The 12,536-nt window shown below is 40.7% G+C and overlaps 1 protein-coding gene across 1 annotated transcript; it reads left to right on the forward strand.

Moving 5' to 3' along the window:
* The first annotated feature begins 2,088 nt into the window (after nucleotides 1-2,088).
* cdkn2c.S (cyclin-dependent kinase inhibitor 2C S homeolog) lies at nucleotides 2,089-9,608 on the forward strand. Its single transcript, XM_018260881.2, has 2 exons — nucleotides 2,089-4,701; nucleotides 8,594-9,608. Exons 1-2 carry the CDS (start codon nucleotides 4,573-4,575, stop codon nucleotides 8,969-8,971), a joined length of 507 nt encoding a protein of 168 aa, XP_018116370.1. The 5' UTR covers nucleotides 2,089-4,572; the 3' UTR covers nucleotides 8,972-9,608.
* Nucleotides 9,609-12,536: the final 2,928 nt, after the last annotated feature.

Raw genomic sequence — 12,536 nt, forward strand, 5'->3', positions numbered from 1 at the left:
CTAGGACATCAGTTTGTAAAGTAAATAGAGATGCGTCTGGACTGGGATTCAAAATTAGGCCCTGACATGTCAAGTACACAGAGGGCAGAACAGCCTGCAGGCCCAATAAATAGTGACTACATTTTGCAGCCCCTCTGGCATTTGCCACAATTCACAGATTGCCAGTCTGGCCTGGATGCTCTGAATCCATATTTAGGTTTACCAGAAAGATTCCTTCCCCGGAGATTTGATACCAACAAATCTGGACCCTAATTCGTACATCCAAAATTGAAATAAAAATATTATCTGAAAACAAATGTATCAACTTCAGCTGCCCAGTGCTTTAAATGAGAAAAGCATACATGCGGACATAAAGCAACATAATATACAGGGGATGTAAACCATAAATGAAATTTGACCTAATGAAAGAAATGTAATTCTAAGTAACTTTCCTAAATACATTTATTGCAACATTTCAGTGGTATAATTTTTATTTTATTGCAACATTTTTTTATTTTATTGCAACATTTCAGTGGTTTTATTTTTTTTATTTTATTGCAACATTTTTTTTTTATTGCAACATTTCAGTGGTTTTAATGTAAAGTGGTTAATGTAAGAGCTAATGTAACAGCTGTTGAAAGCAGTGTCTGTCTGCACGGTTTTGCTCCCTGCCTGCTTGGTTCTTTTGAAACAACCTTATAAGAAACCAGCTGACCTGTTAAAAAGTATACACAGCTACATTGTTTCAAAGTATAGAACCATCTGTGCAGAAAGGTACAGAAACATACTTATCATACCTACAATAACTTTAAAGGGATACTTTCATGGGAAAAAAATTGTTTTCAAAATGAATCAGTTAATAGTGCTGCTCCAGCAGAATTCTGCACTGAAATCCATTTCTCAAAAGAGCAAACAGATTTTTTTATATTCAATTTTGAAATCTGACATGGGGCTAGACATATTGTCAATTTCCCAGCTGCCCCCAGTCATGTGACTTGTGCTCTGATAAACTTCAATCACTCTTTACTGCAAGTTGGAGTGATATCACCCACCTCCCTTCCCCCCCCCCCAGCAGCCAAACAAAAGAACAATGGGAAGGTAACCAGATAACGGCTCCCTAACACAAGATAACAGCTGCCTGGTAGATCTAAGAACAACACTCAATAGTAAAAACCCATGTCTCACTGAGACACATTCAGTTAAGGTGCCCATACACTGAGAGATCCGCTCGTTTGGCAATGTCACCAAACGAGCGGATCTCCCTCCGATATGCCCACCTTGAGGTGGACAATATCGGGCTGATCCGATCGTGGGCCCTAGGGCCCAACGATCAGATCCTAATGATGCCTTAACGGGCGGTCGGTTCACGGGACCGCATCAACGAATAGATGCGGCCGCGATCCGACGGGATTTTCTGTCCCATCTGATCGAGATCTGCCCGACTTTCAGCCAGATCTCGATCGGTGAAGCCTGTTGGGGGCCCCATACACGGGCCAATAAGCTGCCGACACGGTCTGTCGGCAGCTTTTATCGGCCCGTGTATGGCCACCTTTACATTGAGAAGGAAAAACAGCAGCCTGCCAGAAAGCATTTCTCTCCTAAAGTGCAGGCACAAGTCACATGGCATGGGGCAGCTGGGAAATTGACAAAATATGTAGCCCCATGTCAGATTTCAAAATTGAATATAAAAAAATGTGTTTGCTCTTATGAGAAATGGATTTCAGTGCAGAATTCTGCTGGAGTAGCACTATTAACTGATGCGTTTTTGGAAAAAACATGTTTTCCGATGACAGGATCCCTTTAATAAATATGGTCAACTGTTTGTACATTATCACGGGTAGTTTTTCCACTGAGAGGCCATTTACCGCAAAGCCTTTTCTCTAAAGATGATAAAAGTCACATACACTGTGCCACTGTGGGTCTGGGGTAGCCCAAAGGTATGACAGCCAGTGTATATCTAAACTGACTTTCCCATGAAATGAGATTTCCTGCCAGTAATTCCTGCTCAAAGGCTGACTGCGATTTAGCATCACTTGCGCCAGTTTCGAGCAATTGTTCCGCTCAGATCAGATCAACAGCACAGCTCCCGGGTTAATGACGGTCCTCCTTAAATTTCTGCCGTTGAAAAAGGGGGAGTGGCAATGGTAGAAATGGGCCGGTGAGGGGCGGGACCAGAAGAGAGCGCCCTTTTTTTTTTCTTTTCAAATAAAGCCGAAGAGAAAAAAAAAAAAACCGGCAGCGCCTGAGAAGTAAGGGGCGGGAGAATGACCGCAGACTCATACAGAGAGAAGACTGACTGACTGACTCTGGATTGGGAGACAAGAAGGGCAAAGCTGGAGACAGTGTGGTCAACGTGACAGTTTAAGTGAGAGGTTAGGGGAGCTTTGTGACGCTTCACATTCGATTTCCGGCAGCCTCTCCCAGCCGCTAGAATGGGAGTCCGAATGGGATTGTGGGAGCTCAGCTACAGGTAGAACAGAAAACAAGAGGGCAGGTGGGAAGAAGTGAGTGATGGCGAGGAGAGATTGTCAGCGGCGTGTGCCAGGGACTGCACAGTCAGTCAATAGGAGAGGACAGTGAGGCAGTGAGTAGGGGCAGAGCAGTAAGTGCAGGGCCGGTATAGGTTCATCATGGGCAGTGACGGGGTAAATCTGGGCATATGGCTGATACAGGGAGCGAGCGAGGGTAGACAAATGAGCCTCTGGGCTATCGCATAAATACGGCAATTATAAAGGCTCATGACAGGGAACAGCATTTTTGGGGGGTGGGCGAGTGACAGCTGAAACCCCTGAGTCCACTGCATTGGAGGGCGTGATGGCATTTATAGTCATTCTAGAGATATGTGTGATTGGGGGGCATGGCAAGTGTAATGTGGGGGTAGAGCACGAACTGCACCGAAGAAAGGAGGCAAAGGACACAGGGCTTTAGGGTGAAGGGCGGGCGTAGAAGATTGCATTGTAAAGAGAGGAGGCGCAGGACGAGGGCAGAGTAGGGATAGAATGGAAAGCTGGAGGAGGCACAGGGAATAGAGTAGACAATGACTGGTTGGGAGGGGGCATGGATTATGGAGATTACAGGAGAAGGCACATGATACAAATCTAAAATGAGAAAGAAGAAAGGCGATACTGAGAGCGACAGAAGAGGGACATGTTAAAGGAAGAAAGTAACAAAAAGGCAGCAGGCAAACCTTATTTGGCACATGAGATCGAGGAGCATCTAGTCCGTGAGACCTGGCCACTGATTTGCACAATATTTCTCAGTTTAGCTGTTAGTCAGTCATATTCTCATCCTGTGGGGTTGGAGCGCTGCCCAGTCATCTGGAATCACATTCACTGCTCTGAGACTGAAGCTTCTCCCGCACTGTCAGGCGCATCTGGAGATAATTGCCTGTGACTGAGCCGATCTTTCACCTTGGAGTTGCACTTTGTACTTTCTCGATGGCTGGACTGGGTGTATTTCAACAAAGGATCCCAAGCTTGTCTCTGGCACTACGTTAGGTCGCTATGCGCTGCATTCCCGAGCACTTGTGCCCTAGTGAGCAGTCACTTATCCGCTGCATTTCTTCTGCAAGTTCTTGGTATGCTACTTGCCATGATCCTCACTTGGATTCTTCCCTATATTCACTGAAATGGGGCTGGAACTCTTCAGGTTGTTTTCCCAACTCCAGCGGACATTGGGCGGCTGTGCGACAAGGGACAAGGAGTAAAGAGAAGTGAAAGCCGGGCTAAAGTGCGCTGAAAAAAGAGCAGCAACGGGGGGGGGGCTGATAGGTAGGTCCACGCCTGTAGCCTCCAGCTGGGAGATAAGAGGCTGAAAGGAGATGGGGAGCTGGGGAATTGTACGACTGGAGCTGATTGACAGTGGGTGCAGGGATTGGGGTAAGTAGAGGGCAGGATGCTTGGGATGCAGTGGAGGAGCGAGTTTGGCTGTTTTTTGGCAAGAGTAGATGTGGGAGAATGAAGACATGAGACAGAAGGAGAGAATAGGGAACTAGGAGATGCTACACTACACAAGTCTGTAAGGAAGAGAGGAGGACATTTTTAGTAATGTGGAAAGGGTGTCGGTGAGAGAATTGTAGTGGCTTGCAGGGAGAGAGTAGTGGGGTCGGTAGACAGAGGGGTCAGGTGATGGGTAGTTGGGAAAGACTGGACGGAAAATAATACTGAGGTCAGGAGAGAGAATAGGCAAGCATTAATAGGAATATAGGAAGATAGAGTTGGGAAGCGGTTGGTAATGGTTGAAGGGAGAGAGTAGAGGTAAGTCGTTAGTAGTGGCTAGGGAGAGAGTAGTGATGCAGGAAGATAGAGGAGGGAAGCGACGAGTAGTGGGGAAAGGCTGGGAGAGAGGAGGGAGGCAAGGGAATGAGGCTGGCCTTGGAGAGAGAGAGCAGAGAGACTGCGGCAGAGGTGGAAGTTGCAGGAGTATCTGCTCATCACGTGTGCTTGGGGCGGAGACCTGGCACTGACTTTTTTACTAGTATTTACTACGAGCTATCACCCTATTAGCTCAGATCCCCGGCTGTCAGCCTGTCCATGCCTTGCCCCAGTCACCCACTGCCCAGCCCCGTATCCCTATCCTGGACCCCAGTTGAGAATGGAAGATCCAATGGCGGACCTAATAAGTACGGCTGCTGCCCGGGGGGAATTGGAGAGATTAGAAGACCTGCTGAAGGGGGCGCGAAATGTGGATGCACCCAACAGATTTGGGAGGACCGCCTTGCAGGTGAGTGTGGGGGTGATTATGAGAAGTCAGGGCTCAATCTCTACATTAATCAACCTCTAAATCACCCATTGCTCCAATCGAGTTTGTATTACAGGCCCCGATACAAGGGGTTAATTCCAGATCCCAACCTTCAGCCTTGAAAAGCAGCTTTCAAAGGTAACACGGCCTATTAGCCAGCAGCCAATGTGTGTGCACCCCACTTCCTCTGAATGAACTTTTCAAAGCAACCTGGTTGTGTGCAATCTGAGGGATGCTCCAGCCTAGTGCTGCAGTTCGCCTACATTTTGTATAAAGTATCTGGAACACTCCAAGATAAGCTGTCTAATGTGGCCATGTCATGGAATAATAAGCACGATGACCCCCAAATCATAGCGTGCTTTAGGGCACGTGGGTTGTATGGGCTTACAGTGCTTCCTATATTCTTTAACACTTCCAGCCAGCACGTCTGTATGACATGCACTTATTATTAACCCCTATGGCTGATGCTGGGTGCTAAAGAGTTGATGGCTGCGCGTGAGATATTGGAGTAGGTGTTATACCTGAGCTTATCTCTCAGAGAAAATATAAACTTATACAATGATTAACCAAAAGCGCCTCTTATTTACTGTGTTATACCAACACTGATAAAAAATCACTTATCTCCGTTCTAATGTGCCTGATTGAACGATAGTGAGACAAATCCGTAAGCATTTTATTCATACCAGCCCACTCTTTCTACTTACTGCCCAAAGTCTGACTGGGTACAGAACACTCAAATCTCACACATTCCTTCGGACCGACCTGCTAAGGAAGGAGAAGAGTTTCATTTCATTCTGTCTAGGAGAACTCGATGCAATCATCAGCATTATATGTGTGTGTATATATATATATATATATATATCAGTCATTTCCTAATGATCTATTCCTTTTCCCATTTTTATTTGAATAAAAACTTTGCACTTTGCGTAAAAATATCACCAACCTACCCCAGGTACTAGTAATGTTATCTGCCTTTAAAAAAAAAGCAGTGAAGGGAGCCAGGTAAAGAGAGTCGTTTTTTTCCTGAAATTTAGGACACATGGTTGATGCCTATAATGAATCCCCTCACCCGAGTCCTTGCCGATTTCAATTAGAGAAAGATGCCTCTGTCAGTGCAGTATGTGAAGGTGGCACTGGCCCGTCTAATAAACACAGAGCCCCTACGTGTGTGTGTCAGGCCCAGCGCAGGAACAGTGCAAGAAGTTGAGAATTCTGCAGCTTTGTATTCGACCCCTTCCCCAGGCTGTCTGTGTGCTCTCTATTGCGATCTAACTCAATCTAACCACACATGGATGTGACAGTCCCTTTCTGAGCAATCGACCTGTCTGCAGACCCCAGATCAAAGATGTGTGTGATCACAAGTACACTTCATCTTACACAAAACGAAAATCATTCTTCATTTCTTAACTAGAGAATGTGTCATGTTTATTTTATTTAAGTGTTTTATTTTGAACTCGATCGCTTGGAACGTTTAGCCAATATAGGCATAATGTGTCCTTCAGAAAATTCTTATCACCCGCTTTCCTTTCCTCACTTTGGCTTAAATATACTTGTATTAAAAAATCCAGTTTACAGTATATGCACAGTTCAGCCTGATGTCAATACCCTCGTGCCCTTACTAAGATTGAATATTAAAGCTGACAGTTAAAAGCTAAATGAGAATTTACTGCAGGTTGTGGTGCAGATTACAATAATTTACAGTGTTCAGTCATTTTGAACAAATTGTAGCAACAGTGGCATTTGTTTTTTTTTTTACAAATATATTCACATATGTATCTATAGTTATATGTATCTATATAAAATAAGATTAGAAATCTCTTATTCCACTACAATGAATTGCAGCTCTGTTTAGAAAACGATTGTGCGAAGTCTGTAACAAAGTCACGTTTGAAGAGCAACAGTGTTTCTATTTTCAGGTTTGAATATTCCCAACACTCGTTATATTACATTTTAAACATGAAATTTTCCTACAAGTGCTGACGTTCTGCAAAGAGAACACATTTCTACTGGGCTGCCAGTGGCCTGTTTGATCGACAACCTTGCCATGGTTTAATACGATTGTAAGAAGATTGCATTGTACAATGTAAAGTGCCTGCTGTCTTTTTGTATCATTAATAATCCTCTGTAATCCCGTGTACATTCAGCCTGGGTACAAATGTACAGTAAGCACCACAATACAGGTCACTCTAGGGTTAATGGCACTTGCATACATTTACTTTGATGAGAGTCAATTTGTTTTTGTGTGATTGCCAGTAGTCTTGTCCTTTATGTTTATGACTGTTTTATTAAACTGCACTATGAAAATTATGAAAGGTGTGTGTTTTTATATATATATATATATATATATATATATATATATATATATATATATATATATATATATATATATATATATATATATATAAGCGCACACCTTATGTCTGAAGTATAACCTGTGTGCTAGTCAGGACACGATAAGATACAAAATGCAGCAGCAACAGCACTCCAAGCATTTTTTTACAAGATGATGAAGATAAAGCAAAAAGCTTTATTAGCATCCATAAACCTTTTTATTTTTTTTTTAATAAACCTTTTTGCTTTATCTTCATCTTGTTTAAACCCTTGCAGTGCTGTGGTTGCTTCATTTTATATATATATATATATATATATATATATATATATATATATATATATATATATATATATATATATATATATATATTGTTTTTATAATAATACTTTGAAATTTGCATCTCTCTATATATTTATATCGTATAGGAGTACGTGTGTGTAGCTATCATCTAGCTATATACCTATATATAAATTTTATCTGTTTATCTCTTTTTTTTTTTTATCTGTATCTATGTATGTAAATATCTAGATGGAAATAGATAATAGATAGAAATTCGCTCATAAACCTAATGGTATTCTTTTTGTGACCCCCCCCCCAAAAAAAATATGTACACACACACACATCCCAAAGTCAAAGTGCCCTGATGCAAACAGATTATTATTATTTCTAAAAACATGAATAAATAAAATAGAACAATCACTGGGGCCCGGTGAGGGCCAAGACTTTAATTTGTTGAATAAAAGTATCTCCTATGTTTGTCCCTTTTGGTGCAACATATTTTTTCTATTATATAACTCTAATCCACCTACCAATATCTATTAGTTATAACTATAAATATAACTACAGTTGGAAGCAATATGTGTGTCTTTATCTGCAGCCACTTCTGGTTCTGACTTTTGAAAGTGTATTGTGAGTGTGTATCTTTTAAAAGAAAAGTATTAGTATTTTTTTACCTAAAAAAATAAATTGCATAATGAGAAAACATGTAACTAATCAATTATACCAATATATATGAGTTGTTATTGTAAATACAACTGCAGTTGGAAGCAATATTTTTCTTTCTCTGCACTCCCTTCTGGTTCTGACTTTTGAAACAGTATAGCAGAAGTCAACTCTCCATTTCTGTTTATGAGCCGACTTCTGCTATATTGTGTCAGCAGTCAAGCACCAATGAAGAGCATATAAACAACCATCCAGATACAGCGTTCAATAGCAGTTACCTTTAAAATAACGTGAACATTATTGAAATGTTTTAATGTATTTTTGAAAGTTACATTTTCTTTCATTTTGGAAAAAAAACAGTGTTTGGGTGGACAGCCCCTGTAAGGCCTAAGAGGTTCTATGGCTGGGTATTAACTAAATATAGAGATGTGCATCAATAATAATGTTCATATGTTTAGATAGTCGTAAGTGTATTTGTAAAATATGTATTCTAGCAAATTTACTGTTACACAATTTTTTTTTAGAGGGCCAGTCTCTACCCGATGAGTTAGGTGCCCAGTATACAAAGTAGCATTGTGACTTAAGTCTTTCTCTCTACAGGTGATGAGGCTCGGGAATCCGGCTATAGCCAGGCTGCTTCTGAGCCAAGGTGCTGACCCCAACCTGCGAGACAGGACTGGCTATTCTGTTCTGCACGATGCTGCCAGGGCTGGCTTCCAGGACACACTGGAGACCCTCTTTGATTTCCAGGCAGATGCCAATATACAAGATAACGAAGGCAACCTGCCCTTGCACCTGGCTGCCAAAGAAGGTCACCTCCAGGTTGTGAAATTCCTCGTCCTTCACACAGACAGCCAACTGGGCCACCAGAACCGGTACGGGGACACCCCATGTGACCTGGCCAAGGTGTATAAACGACAAGATGTGATTCAGTGGCTACACTGCTATGCCAATGGGCAGGAGAAAGGTGGCAAGTGACTGCTTTTTAATCCGTGCCCTGGTAGAGACAATTCGGCAGATCAACAATTCAGCATCATCTTAAATCCCAGCAGGCACAAGGAGGGTTAAACTTACACTAACTTAGTAACTAAGCCGCCCACCTGCCTGATAGCAAGATTTCCTGGCGAACTGTTCTAGCTAAGCATATGCTACATGTTTCTGTCGTAACTAAATAACTGTGATTAATGGACTGGTTACAAGCACTAGGGATGGGAAGGGATCTGGGCAGAAAAATCTTTTTTTTTTTTTTTTGTTTTTTTTTGCCATGTAAATAATTCCTCACCCCCTTCTGCTAAATGTATCTAACCCCTACTAAATAAGTATTCTATGTGCATGTCTCTCCCTTGTACGTCTTTCCCACAGGAGCCTCGAATTCTGCATGGGTATATAACCTGTGGCACTTAACCCTTGGCTAAGACACCCACCCTGTAGGCTCTAGCCATCCTATTCCTATGTGTTTTATCACCATCTGTAAAGTTTATTCTGCTTTTTATTGCTGATAAAGAAATATTCTCAAATGCCTTTTTTTAAAAAAAACTTTACCAAAAACCCAACGGTTCTGAGACCATGAGATTGTAAATCTTCAAGGTACAAATAAAAACATAATTTCTGCTCAGCTGAACCTGTCTTCATTTCAGTGCACCTACAATGAGTCCAATTTCTATTCGATTATGGTAAAATGGTCATCACTCCCCATGTTACTGATTTATAATTTAAATTATGTTAAATTCATTTTTGTTTGTTTTTTTTAAATATTTTTTAATGCATGAGATTCATATGCAACTGATAAAATAGTGCTGATAGACAGATTGATTAGAAGGCACAGTACTCGCATGACTTGCTGAAGCAATTATAATTTATTTGTAAAAATACAAAAACCATACTATAACGGTGTGTGTGTGTGTGTATCAGGTCCGGACTGAGAATTAAAATAGGCCCTGGCATTTTAGATACGCAGAGGCCCAATCAGCCCACATAGAGGCCAAAAACAGCCCCCCACCAGCCCACTAAATACTGACTTTCTATGGGACCTTATAGCAGCCCCTCTGGCATTTGTCAGAACCCATAGATTGCCAGTCCGGGCCTGGTGTGTGTGTGGGTGTGTGTGTATATATATATATATATATATATATATATATATATATATATATATATATATATATATATATATATATACATACATACATACATAATTTTAACAGAATTAACGGTTATTTATTAACTCGTTTCTCCCCATTTGACATGTTTTAAAAAGCGAATATTCCCCATTAAAATCAGATGCATTTTATAGTCAATGGCTCGTCAACTGCACATATAAACGGGGCTTTTTTCAATAAATATTTAATTTCCACTTCCTGTTTGTTTCCACCATCCCTGCATTACTACAAGCAGTTGCACATTTTATCTGTATCTAGCACTGTATTTCCATTTCCTAATGAGGCCGGTGTACTTTTTCTTATTTATGTATTTGGCCAGTAAGATATATATAATTGTTTCCATTTTTTGCAGCTACATAGTTTCTGATTTTCCTTTCCGGTAGAAAACTATAAACATTATATCAAAAATGATGATTGCTAATTTGTTTAGTTTGGGATATCACATTCTTGCATTTAACACCTCTTTAACACCTCTCCCACCTAAAGTGTAATCAACTAGTATGGCACAATTGTGTGTAGCAACAAGAGCAAGAGGAATTGTACAGGCCTGGCTTCTGGAATTATCTAAGATTACAAAAACCACCTAAGTGCACATCAATACTCAAGTATACCGTTCAGCGGAAAAAAGAATATTATGGGTGTATTTGTTTTGAAACTCTTTCTAGAGATTTAGCTCTGAAAATGACTGATATATGAAACAGCAGATATGATTTGTATAGTAAAATTACTCAAAATATTTAGATATCAAGCAAGTCGAATTTGATATAGTACATTACAAATGAATCAGTCATTTAAAAGGATATTACTAGATTTTTTTATCAATATATTGCATGTATTAAATTCCATTTTATTATCTACATTTATAAATCGCACATCAGTGTAGTAGCATTTAATTCCTATAGGTATTTTACAATACTGCTCTATTAACGGTATGCAGCATTTACATTAATGGTACAGAGGTAGGTGCGGTAATTAATTAAATACATGTCATATATAAAGATGGTGCACTTCAGAAACTAAAAGGTGTGCGCAATGCGAGGTTTGAAACAAAATTCTTGCCATTTAATAAGACATTTCCGATACATGATTATGTATAGAGGAATTAGAACACATAAATACTTCCCATGGAGAGCGTTACATGGGATTTACTGAAAGGAAGGATCTTAGTACAATGGGTCTTCCACTGCAAAAATAATCAGTGAAGTATGTGTATGGCAATAATACAGTAGTTTTAGTGTCTATTGGGCACGATCCTTCAGTATCCCGAATACTTTCCTCTATAAAGTCAAAAAGAAGATGAAGGTTAAGTAGAAGGAGCAGAGAAGCGTTGATCCGGATCTGTAGCAATGCTGTGTGTAATAATAGCAACTTCTTCTTCTCCCCCACCCCACTCCCACTGCTTAGGCTTTTTCCACAAGGGCTGCGGGACTGCCACCGAATGGGTTAACTGATTCCCCCCCCCCTCAAAACGTACTGTAATGAATTCTCTTTCAGGACTAATGAAATAACGAGGACTTGGGTGGCTGCATTTGAAAATGCGAGGCAAAAGGGAAATAATTAACGCTTTTTCTTCCCAAATTGGCCAGAAAAAGTAAAGATCGGCCAGGGGAGCATGTAGTATTGCAAAGTACACACACACACACACACATTCGAACTGCACGCCCTGATACCCCCCCCCCCCTATGATCGTGCGATTTGTACTTAAACGTCACAACGTCACAGATCGAATGTTACGTCATGCTTTACAATTTGTGTATCTGTATTGCAGCTCTGACCAACCCTACACCCAGCTACAGAGGAGGCCTACCTACACACACACAGCTATAGGGGACTTTATTCTGTGACTCTCCAGTTGTCAATTGTTACTGAAGAGCCACATTGTTTTTGCGCAGTTTTGCGCTAGTCAAATCCACCTATTCAGCACTTACGCTCCACTTGTGAATTTCTAATAGCGGAAAGTCACCCCTAGTCTACAAACTGTATATATATATATATATTAGAACCCCCATTTTACATCCACTGATTTTAAATTTTCCCTCATTTTACATTGTTGTTTTGTGGTCCCACCTATATATTGTGCATAATACATTTCCCTCATTTTACATTTTCCTGGATTTTACATCATTTTTTTTATTGTCCCGTGAAAAACGTAAAATCGGGGTTCTACTGTATAAATATATATACACACACACATATGTAGTTTTCCTTTAACAATGGACACTTTGGAAAACATATACTTTAATGTAGGGTGACCAGTGATGATGTCATTTAAGTCACAGGATTCAATGACTAGTCTGCGCTATAATAAACAATGAATCCCCTTCTAAAATACAAGGATAATATCAGTCTCCTCCTAGTTCTATTCGTTATATAAAAGCACGTGGCCT

This window comes from Xenopus laevis, chromosome 4S (genome assembly GCF_017654675.1).
Source record: "Xenopus laevis strain J_2021 chromosome 4S, Xenopus_laevis_v10.1, whole genome shotgun sequence".
In the NCBI taxonomy this organism is placed as follows: Eukaryota; Metazoa; Chordata; class Amphibia; order Anura; family Pipidae; genus Xenopus; species Xenopus laevis.

What these genes read in the sequence shown, in the direction of transcription:
- cdkn2c.S (XM_018260881.2), top strand. Translation starts at nt 4,573, where the DNA reads ATGGAAGATCCAATGGCGGACCTAATAAGTACGGCTGCTGCCCGGGGG. An exon ending in TTGGGAGGACCGCCTTGCAG is followed by an intron (nt 4,702 to 8,593) that starts GTGAGTGTGGGG and finishes TTCTCTCTACAG; the next exon opens with GTGATGAGGCTCGGGAATCC.